At 38.2% G+C, this 16,380-nt stretch overlaps 1 protein-coding gene across 1 annotated transcript in view; it reads left to right on the top strand.

Annotated features, from left to right (window-relative positions):
• The window catches only part of NR2F2 (nuclear receptor subfamily 2 group F member 2), a 220,232-nt gene extending 204,197 nt beyond the window's left edge, over positions 1 to 16,035 (top strand). The window contains exon 4 of the mRNA XM_053717620.1: positions 15,865 to 16,035. Coding sequence (XP_053573595.1) covers positions 15,865 to 15,939 — 75 coding nt within the window. The 3' untranslated portion in view covers positions 15,940 to 16,035. The remainder of the gene's footprint in view (positions 1 to 15,864) is intronic.
• Positions 16,036 to 16,380: the final 345 nt, after the last annotated feature.

The raw sequence follows: 16,380 nt of genomic DNA, 5'->3' as shown, positions 1-16,380 counted from the left end.
TCTCTGTGTGTATTTAGTCTCCCTATGGGAAAAAGGGGCAACCAGACGTGGACACCTTGCTCAGTGTGCTTAGAGGAATACTGCTACACCTCACTGACGAGGCCCAATGAAGGCCGAAACGATCGTCTGGAGTTGCTGTGTTCCTTGTTCAGAGAGGAATTGCCTGGTATTTCGGCGCTTGACTGACCGTAATAGGCGGGACCAGACTGATATACTACAGGAAAGTTCTACTCTGTGAAAAGCATTGCTGGGCTAAAAGAAGTTGCACCCAGGTGGTAAATCGCCATAGAACAGGCTAACAATGGTATTGAGCTGGTTGTTCGTTCCTGTGAGTGCATTTCTCTCTGTGTGTATTCAATACTATTGTTAGCCTGTTCTATGGCAATTTACCACGTGGGTGCAGCTTCTTTTAGCCTAGTAATGCTTTTCACAGAGAAGAACTTTCCTGTAGTATATCAGTCTGATCCCGCCTATTACGGTCAGTCCAGCGCCGAAATACCAGGCAATTCTTCTCTGAACAAGGAACACAGCAACCCCAGACGATCGTTTCGGCCTTCATTGGGCCTTGTCAGTAAGGTGTAGCCATATTCCCCTAAGCACACTGAGCAAGGAGTCCACGTCTGGTTTCCCCTTTTTCCCATAGGGAGACTACATCCACACAGAGAGAAGCACACTCACAGGAACGAACAACTGGCTCAATACTATTGTTAGCCTGTTCAATGGCGATTTACCACCTGGGTGCAGCTTCTTTTAGCCCAGTAATACTTTTCACAGAGAAGAACTTTCCTGTAGTATATCAGTCTGATCTGCCTATTACGGTCAGTCCAGCGCCGAAATACCAGGAAATTCCTCTTTGAACAAGGAACACAGCAACCCCAGACGATCGTTACGGCCTTCATTGGGCCTCGTCAGTGAGAGACGATTGTCTGGGGTTGCTGTTTTCCTTGTTCAGAGAGGAATTGCCTGGTATTTCGGTGCTGGACTGACCGTAATAGGCGGGATCAGACTGATATACTACAGGAAAGTTCTACTCTGTGAAAAGCATTACTGGGCTAAAAAGTTGCACCCAGGTGGTAAATCGCCATTGAACAGGATAACAATGATATTGAGCCAGTTGTTCGTTCCTGTAAATGCACTTCTTTCTATGTATTTAGTCTCCCTATGGGAAAAAGGGGCAACCAGATGTGGACTCCTTGCTCAGTGTGCTTAGAGGAATATGGCTACACCTCACTGATGAGGCCCAATGAAGGCCGAAACGATCGTGTGGGTTTGCTGTTTTCCTTGTTCATAGAGGAATTGCCTGGTATTTCGGTGCTTTACTGACCGTAATAGGCGAGATCAGACTGATATACTACAGGAAAGTTCTACTCTGTGAAAAGCATTACTGTGCTAAAAAGTTGCACCCAGGTGGTAAATTGCCATTGAACAGGCTAACAATGATATTGAGCCAGTTGTTCGTTCCTGTGAGTGCACTTCTCTCTATGTATTTAGTCTCCCTATGGGAAAAAGGGGCAATCAGACGTGGACTCCTTGCTCAGTGTGCTTAGAGGAATATGGCTACACCTCACTGACGAGGCCCAATGAAAGCCGAAATGATCGTCTGGGGTTGCTGTTTTCCTTGTTAAGAGAGGAATTGCCTGGTATTTCAGTCCTGGACTGACCGTAATAGGCGGGATCAGACTGATATACTACAGGAAAGTTCTACTCTGTGAAAAGCATTACTGGGCTAAAAAGTTGTACCCAGGTGGTAAATCGCCATTGAACAGGCTAACAATGATATTGAGCCAGTTGTTCGTTCCTGTGAGTGTACTTCTCTCTATGTATTTAGTCTCCCTATGGGAAAAAGGGGCAACCAGACGTGGACTCCTTGCTCAGTGTGCTTAGAGGAATATGGCTACACCTCACTGACGAGGCCCAATGAAGGCCGAAACGATCATCTGGGGTTGCTGTTTTCCTTGTTCAGAGAGGAATTGCCTGGTATTTCGGTGCTGGACTGACCGTAATAGGCGGGATCAGACTGATATACTACAGGAAAGTTCTACTCTGTGAAAAGCATTACTGGGCAAAAAAGTTGCAGCCAGGTATTAAATCGCCATTGAACAGGCTAACAATGATATTGAGCCAGTTGTTCGTTCCTGTAAATGCACTTCTTTCTATGTATTTAGTCTCCCTATGGGAAAAAGGGGCAACCAGATGTGGACTCCTTGCTCAGTGTGCTTAGAGGAATATGGCTACACCTCACTGACGAGGCCCAATGAAGGCCGAAACGATCGTCTGGGGTTGCTGTTTTCCTTGTTCATAGAGGAATTGCCTGGTATTTCGGTGCTGGATTGACCGTAATAGGCGGGATCAGACTGATATACTACAGGAAAGTTCTACTCTGTGAAAAGCATTACTGTGCTAAAAAGTTGCACCCAGGTGGTAAATCGCCATTGAACAGGCTAACAAAGATATTGAGCCATATCGTTCCTGTGAGTGCACTTCTCTCTCTCTCTCTCTCTCTCTATATATATATATATATATATATATATATATATATATTTGCAGTATCTCACAAAAGTGAGTACACACCTCACATGTTTGTAAATATTTTATTATATCTTTTCATGTGACAACGCTGAAGAAATGACACTTTGCTACAATGTAAAGTACTGAGTGTACAGCCTGTATAACAGTGTAAATTTGCTGTCCCCTCAAAATAACTCAACACACAGCCATTACTATCTAAACCATTGTCAAAAGCGAGTACACTCCTTAGTAGAAATATCCAAATTGGCCCTGCGGCCCAGTCTCTGAAGGGAGGGGATCATGCTCTGCTTCAGTATGTCACAGTACATGTTGACATCCATGGTTCCCTCAATGAATTGTAGCTCCCCAGTGCTGGCAGCACTCATGCAGGCCCAGACCATAACACTCCCACCACCATGATTGACTGTAGGCAAGACACACTTGTCTATGTACTCCTCACCTGATTGCCATCACACACACTTGACACTATCTGAACCAAATAAGTGTTTCTTGGTCTTATTGGACCACAGGACATGGTTCCAGTAATCCATGTCCTTAGTCTGCTTGTCTTCAGCAAACTGTTTGCGGGCTTTCTTGTTCATCATCTTTAGACGAGGCTTCCTTCTGGGATGACAGCCATGCAGACCAATTTGATGTAGTGTGCGGCGTATGGTCTGAGCACTGACAGGCTGACCCCTCACCCCTTCAACCTCTCCAGCAATGCTGGCAGCACTCATATGTCTATTTCCCAAAGACAAGCTCTGGATATGATGCTGAGCACATGCACTCAACTTCTTTGGTCGACCATGGCAAGGCCTGTTTTGAGTGGAACCTGTCCTGTGAAACCGATGTATGGTCTTGTCCACCGTGCTGCAGCTCCGTTTCAGGGTCTTGGCAATCTTCTTTTAGCCTAGGCCATCTTTATGTAGAGCAACAATCTTTTTTTTCAGATCCTCAGAGAGATCTTTGCCATGAGGTGCCATGTTGAACTTACAGTGACCAGTGTGAGAGAGTGGGAGAGCGATAACACCAAATTTAAGACACCTGCTCCCCATTCACACCTAAGACCTTGTAACACTAATGAGTCACATGAAACCGGGGAGGGAAAATGCCTAATTTGGCCCAATTTGGACATCTCCACTTAGGGGTGTACTCACTAAGGGCTCGATGATTGAAAGCTCTCTGGGCTGGCGAGATTATTAATGAATGCTTTCCAGTCCTTCTATTTCCCTGGTGGAATGATCTAAATCAATTTTTACCCAGAAAACAGGGTTTCTCGCTAAGGGGCGTATACTGCATTTTCATATGAAATGTGCACAACAAAATTCGTATTTTAAACATTATACAAAACAAATATTTGAGCCATTCACACAAAAATAAGCTGGTAAAATTGTATTGTTAAGGCGCATCAAAAATCGTAACAAAATTCTTCACCAAAAATCGTATGTTAACAAAAACGTAAAATTAGTATGTAATTTACACAGGAATAAATCAAATTAAATATGCATAGCGTAAATCGTAATTGTAGTACACTGGATGTGTCAATTTATAAATACAAAATGCACAGCGTAATTGTGTTTTTTTCGTAAAATGGGCTGAACATGGGCGTTCTATGGGAGTATATGACAATGTCTCACTAATCCCAGCGTAATTCTATAAATATATTTCAGTCAATCAGATTTAAGTTCAATCCGATTGGCTGATCCAATCAGCCAATCAGATTGAGCTCGCATTCTATTGGCTGATCGGAACAGCCAATAGAATGTGAGCTCAATCTGATTGGCTGATTGGATCAGCCAATCGGAATGAACTTGAATCTGATTGGCTGATTCCATCAGCCAATCAGAATTTTCCTACCTTAATTCCGATTGGCTGATAGAATCCTATCAGCCAATCGGAATTCGAGGGACGCTATCTTGGATGACGTCCCTTAAAGGAGCCTTCATTCGTCGGTAGTCCGTCGGCCAGCAGGATGTTCCGCGTGGGAGGTCTGCAAGATGGATCCTGAAGAAAGAAGATTGAAGACCCCGCTTGGAAGATCGCCCGGATGGAAGACTTCTTCAGCGCCGCTTGGAGGATCACTTCATCGGATGGAAGACTTCTTCAGCGCCCCCTGGAGGATCACTTCTGCTGCTCCGGATCTCCTCTTCAGTTCCATCGGTGGCTCGGCTGAATGAAGACGACTCAAGGTAGGATGATCTTCAGGGGGGTAGTGTTAGTTTTTTTTAAGGGGAGTTTGGGTTAGATTAGGGGTATGTGGGTGGTGGGTTTTAATGTTGGGGGGGTTGTATTTTTCTTTTACAGGCAAAAGAGCAGTTTTCTTTGGGGTCATGCCCCGCAAAAGGCCCTTTTGAGGGCTGGTAAGGTAAAAGAGCTTTGAACTTTTTTAATTTAGAATAGGGTAAGGCATTTTTTTATTTTGGGGGGCTTTGTTATTTTATTAGGGGGCTTAGAGTAGGTGTAATTAGTTTAAAATTGTTGTAATATTTTTCTAATGTTTGTAAATATTTTTTTTATTTTTTGTAACTTAGTTCTTTTTTATTTTTTGTACTTTAGTTAGTTTATTTAATTGTATTTATTTGTAGGTATTGTATTTAATTAATTTATTGATAGTGTAGTGTTAGGTTTAATTGTAGATAATTGTATGTATTTTATTTAATTAATTTATTGATAGTGTAGTGTTAGGTTTAATTGTAACTTAGGTTAGGATTTATTTTACAGGTAATTTTGTAATTATTTTAACTAGGTAGCTATTAAATAGTTATTAACTATTTAATAGCTATTGTACCTGGCTAAAAAAAAAATACAAAGTTGCCTGTAAAATAAATATTAATCCTAAAATAGCTACAATATAATTATTATTTATATTGTAGCTATATTAGGGTTTATTTTACAGGTAAGTATTTAGCTTTAAATAGGAATAATTTATTTTAATTTATTTCGTTAGATTTAAATTATATTTAACTTAGGGGGTGTTAGTGTTAAGGTTAGACTTAGCTTTAGGGTTTAATACATTTATTAGAGTAGCGGTGAGGTCCGGTCGGTAGATTAGGGGTTAATAATTGTAGGTAGGTGGAGGCGACGTTGGGGGCGGCAGATTAGGGGTTAATAAATATAATATAGGGGTTGGCTGTGTTAGGGGCAGCAGATTAGGGGTACATAGGGATAACGTAGGTTGCGGCGGTGTACGGATCGGCAGATTAGGGGTTAAAAAAAATATGCAGGTGTCAGCGATAGCGGGGGCGGCAGATTAGGGGTTAATAAGTGTAAGGTTAGGGTTGTTTAGACTCGGGGTTCATATTAGGGTGTTAGGTGCAGACTTAGGAAGTGTGTCCCCATAGGAAACAATGGGGCTGCGTTAGGAGCTGAACGCTGCTTTTTTGCAGGTGTTAGGTTTTTTTTCAGCTCAAAATGCCCCATTGTTTTCTATGGGGGAATCATGCACGAGCACGTTTTTGAAGCTGGCCGCATCCGTAAGCACCGCTGGTATTGAGAGTTGCAGTGGCGGTAAATATCCTCTACGCTCCCTTTTTGGAGCCTAACGCAGCCCTTCTGTGAACTCTAAATACCAGCGGTATTTAAAAGGTGCGGGAGAAAAAAAGCATGCATAGCTAACGCACCCCTTTGGCCGCAGAACTCTAAATCTAGCCATAAGTTTATAACCTAATGAGTTATCGCCAAGTGGTCATCAGGCCACTTCCTCTTCGACCAATACACTCTGATATATAAATAAGATTTGTTCTACAAAATTCAAGAAAACAGGACTCCTGAGGGCATAGTACTTCTTTGTGAAAGGTGTAAGGCAAGAGGCAAGTTGCTACTGTCAATATCCAAAGCACAAATGTGTACTGCACAGGCAATCAGGACCTTTGGGAGACATCCAGTAAGCTCATTCGTGGGTTATTGATATTCAGCCCATACATCAGTTGTGCCACAGCGAGTGGAATCTCCCCAAAAATACTAGTGCAAACCCGTAATGTGGGTGATAGATGTCTTATGTTTTTATCTCAATTACATTTTTATTGATCTTTTATACTGGCATCGGTCTGAGCTTTTGTGGGTGCGCAAAAGCCTGATTTTTCTTTGTAGATCTTTGCCCCTTGCACTATCGGTTTGTACTAATAGTTTTGGGGAGATTCCACCCGCTGTGGCACAACTGATGTACAAGAATACACATTCATCACAAATGAGCTTACTGGACAGCTCCCAAAGGTCCTGATTGCCTGTGCAGCACACATTTGTGCTTTGGATATTGTCTCTCGCCTTACCCCTTTCACAAAGACATACTATGCCAGTAGGCATCCTCTTTTCTTGAATTTTGTAGAACAGATTTCAATTTGGACTTTTCTATCTTTGTAATAAGCATTTTTGAAGGACTGAAATGCACCTCTATGTCAATCGACTAAAAAGCAACTCAAAAATTGTCTTACAAAACAAGTTTAGATGTTTGCAAATCATTTATTTTGTATGCAAATACATATAGGGCATAAATAAAAATGAATTTGATTCCCATTTAATTTTTTTTTTTTTATTTAACAAAATGGCTGATGAATCTCACATCATATGAAAGTTTATATTTTGTCATGCAAATCTATCGTGACATTGCATTTCAAATCAGCAAAAATTATAACATTTGAATGATTAATCATGTTGTGAATAAAAACATATAATCAATAAACATATAATAATCAATAAAAAAATAAAAAAATTCTGTGAGATTTGTCTTAATCAGCCAGTCAGCAGTAGAGTCCCAGGACTTAGTGGAACATATTCATGCACTTCCTGTTAGTTTCACTTTAAACAATATTTATTTGACTTTTTTTCAAGCGAAAATATATTTAAAATAGGTTCAAGCACTTATTCCAAGCTCCTTCCACCTATGTAATTACACAAATAAACATACCTCAACATTAGAAAGCAAAACTGGTAGGAGTCTGCAGACTTGAGTCTACATCTGAAACTTTGGGGCTTGGTTAGGAGTCTGAAAATCAGCATAATGTTATTAAAAAAATAAGCAAAACTCTACATTTGTACAAAAACAGATGAGCTATATAAAAGGAACATCTACAAAACATTTATGTAAAGAAAGAAAAATCTAGTGTACTGTGTTAATTTAATATGTAATAGGCCTTTAATGCTGCAATTAAAGGCAAAACTCTCATATGGATCAGAATTACACATTTGTAAAAAAAATTAAAAGCCATTGTTACCTGCTGAAAGAGGGTATTTTAAATGTTTTACCGTTTTTAGCTGTTGATTTTTGTATAATCAGATTTTTTTATTAACAACAACAACAATATTAATAATAATAATAATAATAATAATAATAATAATAATATGTAATTATATGGTTATCTTTTAGCGTTGTGAGTCAATGCACCTGTTAACCAATACATTCATGAAAATTTTCCTAAAACCAATGAAAAATAGATATCTGGGTATCTGTGTTTGCACAAGCACACAAATCCTGTTAATTTAAATCTAAAAAGCTTTTTACTCTTCTTTCAAATTCATATTAAAAATATACAGTATCCATTTAAGGACTTTACCTCTCCATTAAAAGACTGGATGCTTTTAAGAAAAATAAATACATCCAAAGGTTACTTTATATCATAAATACACTGATGGATTGGCAAACCCAGTCTCCATAGTGTTATAGCCTCACGGCTGATAAGTCATTGTTGGACATTGCATTCAGGGACCTTGTGTTTGTGCTGCAGATATTGTTGGATGACAAAATTGTTTGCAAGGCTCCAGGAGGTCCATCTTTGTGCTAAGAAAACAGTTGTTATCAAGGTGAGTACACACAGGTCCAAAGAGAAAGGGCGGCCTGGCATGGAAAATATTTGCCTATGACTCAAATGTGGCTAGGTGTACAAAGTCGTACCAAGGTGAGCAAAAGTGCAGTGTAAGTGCCACTTAATAGATATCCCATAATCATGTGGGTCAAAGGAGTGTTGACAGATCATGTTAATCTGTAATGTTAGCTATTGTTCAGCACAGACTGAAATGTTTAGGAATCATTATTCTTCACTGTAAGTAATCTTTTTTTTCTTACCCTATCACCTACTGATGCATTTTGTTACTATGTAAATACACAGTGTGACAAGCAGGTGGTGTGAACTAACCTGCACACTGTACTGGGTGCTACCTTTATGTTTTAGCAACTGAATGTGAGTTCCTTACAGGGTTAAAGGGGAAAAAAGGCATATTATATTATGTTAGACACACACACACACTTTTTTTTCATTGTAATGACTCAGGTGACACAATCTCTGATTGGCTGAATAATCCACAGACATCATTGTTTTTTGTTTTTATTAAGTGCAGAACTGCAGCCCAGCGAATACTAATATTAATAGGTGTGTGTATGAAATAAGGCATTTCAGTATTTATGTATACATTAAGAAATCAATGAACCCAAATTTGTTCTTTTGTGATTCAGATAGAACGTGAAATTTTAAGCAACTTTCTAATTTACTCCTATTATCAATTTTTCTTCATTCTCTTGCTATCTTTATTTGAAAAAGAAGGCATCTAAGCTAAGGAGCCAGACAATTTTTGGTTTAGAACCTGGACAGCGCTTGTTTATTAGTGGGTGAATTTATCCACCAATCAGCAAGAACAACCCAGGTTGTTCACCAAAAATGGGCCGGCATCTAAACTTACATTCTTGCTTTTCAAATAAAGATACCAAGAGAATGAAGAACATTTGATAATAACAGTAAATTAGAAAGTTGCTTAAAATTGCCTGCTCTATCTGAATAACGAAAGAAAAAAATGTGGGTTCAGTGTCAATTTAACTAAGAAGTTGGCATGTTATGCATAAAAGAGTAGACATGTGCAGCTCCAAAAAATTTGGTTCTATTCGGTTCGGATCGATTCGGATCAATTCGAATTTCGGTTCAGATCGATTCAAATTCAGAATAAATTGAATGAATTCGTTTCGGACTCATTCGGATTCTTTCGGATTCGTGAAAAATTCAGTTCGATTTGGTTCGAATCGATTCGGAATTTCGGTAAATGTTAATTGGGATGTGCTGTGTATTACACTAGTATACTGTACAATACTAGTGTAATACACGGCCATCCGAATCCATCCGAATCTACCAAATAAATTTGAATCGATTCGGATTTATTCGGTAGATTCGGCACTACCGCAATTCGGAAATTCGAATCGATCTGAATCTCCGAATTCGACAAATTCATCCAAATTTCGATTCGGACCGAATCGAATCGCACATGCCTATAAAAGAGACATGCTTTCTTTGCTGCATAAAAATATACTTTGAACCTATCAATCATTCCAGCAAATGTTAGGCAAGAATTACATGTACAGTACTGCCAATTCCAAAAATATATGTTGTTGTGAAACATGAGAGGTGCACAGTGCTACCGACTGTACAAGGGGCTTTGTCAATGAGAGGCTATGAGAAAGGGTCACAGCCAGGGATAGTGACTGGGTCAGGGCGACAAATGGCATTGAGAGAGTTTGAGCCTCTTATTGAGCCTCATATTTAGGCTTTACCAGTGAGAATGAGAGTGATTAGGGGCATGGAAATATTAAAAGTGAAGATCAAATTGACAGTATTGCATAGTCTTTGTTTTTTTTTACAGTGCAGAGTTAAATCTATGTTACATACTTCAGCAGAACATATCAGACACAAGCATGGACAAAAAACAGTTTCAGATGAACCATTTATTATGAAAAAAGTATCAGTTTCTACATCTGGCTATAGGTTTATTTGCAATTTATTTGAGAACGAAAATCTGCTAGTCTTCCATTTCCTATGGGTGTCAGGATCCCTTACATGCGACCCTTTTTCTAATTCAGGAACCTGTCCCTTTAAATCCTACATGTTGTTTGCACTCAGTGCTCAGACATTTGTGTACTCAGTACCTGTTTCTTAGCATTTTTATCCTGTTTACCTTTCTGAATTTGGGTTCCTGGCTCACCTTCTTGTATTATTCCTTTGCCTCATCCCATTTGTTGTGACGTTTGGATTAAGGACTGCCCGCTGTGTTTGAGCCTGGCTAGTTCACTGAACTCTGGTATTGTCTTACCCCGATTTGTACTTTGCTGATGGACTGTCTTTATGGTATATGACCTTGGCCTGCTATTGAATTTCCTCAAAGCTATATACATTGCACACACGCATACACATACACACTCACACATCATGCACATATACACACACACACTCACACATCATGCACACATAAAAACACACACACACACACACACACACATACATGCACACAAACATACCCCCCACACACACACATCATGCACACATACAAACACATACACACATACATGCACACACATACATGCACACATACACACACACACTCACACATGCAAACACATACACACACACATGCACACAAACATATCCAAACACACACGCACACATATACACACACACTCATACATCATGCACACATAAAAAACACACACACACATACATGCACACAAACATACCCCCCCCACACACACACATCATGCACACATACAAACACATACACACACATGCACACATATACACACACACTCACACATGCAAACACATACACACACATACACACATGCACACAAACATATCCAAACACACACACACACATCATGCACACATTCACGCACACACATGTACACACACATATACAACATACATGTACACACACATCATGCACACATACATACACACACATACATGCACAGATACAGACATACACACACATACTGTATATACACACAAACATGTTCTTTTCAATTTAAAATAAATATTGTCTATATGCATATAGTATCTATCTATCTATCTATCTATCTATCTATCTATCTATCTATCTATCTATCTATCTATCTATCTATCTATCTATTCCCTGTATATATTCATATAGCTATACAGGTATAGATTTATATATATTTTTTAAATATATGCATATATCTTTTTAAAAATTGAAAGAACATTTTCTTCTATGTGAATGTAAAGTATTCCTAATGCACCTTTGGGTTTAGGGTAGTTGATCTAGCACAGTGTTGAGTTAGCTGCAATTTCTACTTTGAGTGCATTTAAATGTACAGAAACTGATTTGTAGTTACAACATTTTTCTGCAGTCATACAATAATATAACATATTCACAAATGTAAAATGTTTTTGAATTTATTAAATTCCATTTGCTGTAACTGTTTTACAATCACATGCCTTATTTAGAGAATCTAATCCAGACTAATTATAGTTGCCAACATTTGAAAATATTTCCAGAAACACTTTGCAACAAAGCCACGCCAATATATGGTTTACATAGCTCTGCCCACTCAGATAGATCCCCAAACAAACTTATTAAATACTAATAGTATAATTTATCCATATTAATTGCTTAAAGTAATAGGGGAGTCAAATGTAATCTTTAATGATTCAGATAGAGCACTGGATTTCAAACCTGTCCTTAGGCCCCCCCAACAGGCCGCCAGGTTTTCAGGATTACCTTCAATGAGAGCAGGTAAAATAACCATGTCTACTAATCAATTGCTAGTTCAGATATCCTCAAAACATAACCTGTTAGGGAAGCCTAGTGAGGGCAGGTTTGAAAACCAGTGAGATAGAGCATGTCATTTTTAAATTAACATCTACTAAAATGTAGTTTGTTCTCTTGGGTACCTTTGTTGAAAATAATATGTGCATATTCTCAGCAACAATAATGCACCACTGTTGATTGGTGGCTACACACATTTGTCTTTTGTCATTGTCTCACCAGATGTGCTCAGCTAGCTTCGAGTAGTGCATTGCTGCTCTTGAGATGACTTTAACTATGTTTTTAATCTCTTTGCAGAAGATAAACAGATAGTTATCAGCAATAGTGCAATAATTAAGTTGCTCTAATTTATTAGAGAATTTTATTTTTTCACTATTATAGCCTTTAATGCAGGCTAAATCATGAAGCTCCTCATCACCTCTCTTACTCTCGACCACATAATTAGCATAGGAAGAATAACTTTACAGCAAGTACCGAAATAAGCAAGCAAGGGTTAAATTATGAAGCTTTCAGCATCTGTATAGCAGGACACCACAAAGTACCCTAATTTATATAGATGTTACACAGCCTGAAATTAAACAGTGAGAGTTACCTCAATATGTTTAAACTGCTGACTGTGCTGGGTCTGCTGGAATGGAAAACAAAATATGTAGATATACTGAGGATTTTTTTTTTTTACTTTTGTTAAAACACTATTGAAAGTTTTATAAGTAGGTGGCATTTTATGAGGTAAATAGTCCTTTTTGAGCTTTGCTGCAGCAGTTATTGTGGGCAGTGAGTTAATAGATCCAGAAATGCCCCAGTAAATCTGGTATGTTCTTGGTATGTTCTATGAATTCTAGCCCCAGCATATGAAAATAATCTAAGCAAAGCTTCAGTGTATACATGGAGGGAATTACTTATATTTCAAACTGTGCAACCCTATTGAAATGCCTTGCTTCATCACCCCTTGTCTCTGGTAGGATATATTGCATCGCTTCCACTTATCTGACAACTGTCTATACACTTCAACATAACAGAAGATCACAGATAAAGTTTAAGAAAAAAAAAATGTACACACAGTAAGTAATGAGCAATAATAGAGTAAAATCAAAAGCAACAGCAACCTCTGTGGTGGGAGTACTGTACGGCACACAATATTATTAAACTAAATAGGGGCTGAACTGAACATGGGACATACTTAATAGACATGGGCAGGAAGCCAAAGAAATGGGACTGTCCCAGGAAAAATGGGACAGTTTGCAACTGTATACATGGAACCAATTTAAAATATAGGTGTAAACAAATAATATACTATGTACTGTATTCTCCTCTACCTCTTCAGTATACATTTAAAATGAAATTGAAACATGCATTTGCTTTACATACTTTTCTAAGCAATTGAATACTGTAATGTGCTTTCTGTTTTGCTAAATTTCCTTTCCACAATAATCCTATTATATTGTGATGTTTGCAGAAGAAACCAAAGAGCTCTTTAGTTCAGAATAAGTTTAAAGTAAGTTTGCAAACTGAGCGCATTTTAAATAATAAAAGAAAGTCAGTTGTATGGTCCATTATGCTAACCTTCAACACCTTTACCATGTTTACAGCAACATAAACTCATTTTTGTTGTCGCAATTATTATTACTATATTCTGTTTATAAAGTACCAAAAGGTAACACAACACTGAGCAGAAAACATGTACAAAGGGTAACTACATATTATTATATAATAGAAATGCATTAGCCAAGGCAGAGACATATAAGCATAAAGAATGCTTTGCTTAAAAGAGAGATTATAATCTAATGTAAATTATCTTTGCAAAACGTATGCATTAGAATAAATTGGGTTGTAGGCTAAGGACTGTAGAATAAAGACAGTCTCTGATTAAAATAGTGATAACCAGGGCATAGCTAAACCTTTTGATCCCGCATGATGAAGGGAAGATGATGATATTTATTCAGTGCAAACTGAAGATCTTTAAGTTATGTAGAACATCTTAATTAAGTTACCATGAACACAATATATCAGACCACACACCAACTCAATGCCCACTGCCTCCTTTATTCTTTACTGGCTATTAGTTCACACAGATTATACTCCAGACCAGATATATGTCCCTGTCCCTACAGTTTTTTGACAGCTCAGCTGCAAGAACACAAAGCAGACCTCAGGCCAGCTCCATGAAACTTTTACCCTTATTATTTTTCCACCTAGAAGACAAGATGCATGTTTAAAGAGCCTCTTTACTTGATTTATTTTCTTATTACCTTGTTTATTTATTTTTGACAGCTGTAAATCAATGGAGTATAACCCATGCAATCCTAATGCCTCCTGTTGATTTTTCTATTTCTGACAAATATAAGATAAAAAAGCAGACTTTAGACTGGATCCATGGCAGACCAGTTTGCCAGAACATCCTCAAATTAAATCCTTGTCCCTTATTTTCATCCAATTACAAGGTCACAAGTCAGTACTCAGACCATATCTAGGGCATGTTTACCATAAATTGACGGTTGTGAGCACACAGAGCAAACTCCGGACCTGATCCATCGACCCTCTATTTCATATAAATGTTAAAATGACCTTGATTCAGATTCACTTAAAAGGATGGAACTTTCAGCTTCTAGTGTACAGTAACAGTCCAAAAGGGTAAATCAATTCAGGAAAGAGAGTTTTAGGTTGATGAGTTCAGCCTGGAAGCTGAATAATGCAACCAGTGTTTGTCTCTTGTTGTAACTTGGCTCAGAAGGATTGTCGTTAGTAGTGACTACTACTACACACAGTAACATACAAATACATACATAATTGAAGGGACAGCATACATGGATCAAAAATGTCATGTGAGGCTCAATGTGTGAGACCAAAAAGGGTCTCCTTATTGGACTAATGCTAGGGCCATCTCTGAGAGCATGGCTTTGACAAGGAAGGTAAGAAAAATTGCAGATAATAGCACAAGTACTTAATGAATTAAATATCTTATTTTACATTTGTAGAGTTTGACGATTGTGAAAAGAATGGAAGATAACTCCTGGGAAATGGAACAACACAAGAAAAATCTTGTATGTTAGTTAGAAGAGTTTGTACAACTACACCATTAAGATAGCAGAGGAATTAGGCAGTGTTTATTTGGAAATGAGGGCAGTAATGTTAGGAGTCAGAATGACTAAAGGGACAGTGTACTGTAAAACTGGTTTCCCCTAAAGGGGGTACTGAACCCAATTTTTTTATTTCATGATTCAGATAGAGCATGCATTTTTAAGCAACTTTCTAATTTACTCATATTATCATTTTTTATTTGTTCTCTTGATATCTTTATTTGAAAAAGCAGGAATGTAAGCTTACAAGACGGCCCATTTTTGGTTTAGCATCCTTGGTAGTGATTGCTAATTGGTGGCTACCTAAGAACAGGTTTAAAAATCAGTGCTGTAAAGTAATGGGTTATGTTTGAACTAGTTTTCTATTTATCTCTGCAATTTAGAAAACCAATAAAATTCAGTTACAGGAAAAGGGGCAAAATAAATAATGAACGTATATTACATTTTTTTAACTACACATTATTAAACATTTTATATAACAACCTCATACTGTTTAATATCCCTTTAAAACATAAAGATGACTTGATTAAATTGAGGAGCATTGACAACCTGCTGGAATGAAGAAAGGTAGACTCTTGTAACTTTGGTATTGGCAACAGGCCACAGTAAAAAAAGGTGGGGTAGCAGTTGCCTTGAAATAAAGAAGATAAGGTGTCTCCGTTTTAGATAAAAGGTGTGGGGTGTAGGGGACAGAAATACAAAACAGTGCATAGCTAACCTGTTATTTTTTTTTGTTTTGCAGATGTCTGTTGCTATTCTCAAAGATAAATCACAACCAGGCAATATCTACTTGGAAGAGAAGGTGATGTCACCTTGACCCAGAAATTACCCATTTTACCTCACAATATATTTCCCATCATCCTCCTTGCTGGACTCTGCTTTCCTGTTCCCTCCTGTTTTTGATGAGCCTTTGGCCTGTGGCACTTTCTGAATACACTGTATGTGCTCTCTCATCCCTTTGATTTATCGCCCCCCGCACATACTTGCACATATATTGAATTAGGAGAGCTCTGATTTCAGAGGTGGTGAAGGAGAGTGTTGGGGAGCAATAGGCGGAGCTAGTGGTGTGAGCGAAGCACCAGGAAACAGGCAATAACATGGAGCAGCTTACAGTTTCCTGACAGATTGAGTCAGCGCTGTAACTTTCAGAAGTCAAAAGTATTGATAGAAAAAAAAGTAGCCAGTGGTACATATTCTAAACAGGAAAACAATGATACAGAGAGAGTTTTAGAAATTAAGGGCTAGTTTACGAGTGGAG

This window comes from Bombina bombina, chromosome 6 (assembly GCF_027579735.1).
Source record: "Bombina bombina isolate aBomBom1 chromosome 6, aBomBom1.pri, whole genome shotgun sequence".
In the NCBI taxonomy this organism is placed as follows: Eukaryota; Metazoa; Chordata; class Amphibia; order Anura; family Bombinatoridae; genus Bombina; species Bombina bombina.
Note: the sequence above shows the minus strand (reverse complement) of the source record. Positions and strands in the feature narration are given on the sequence as shown.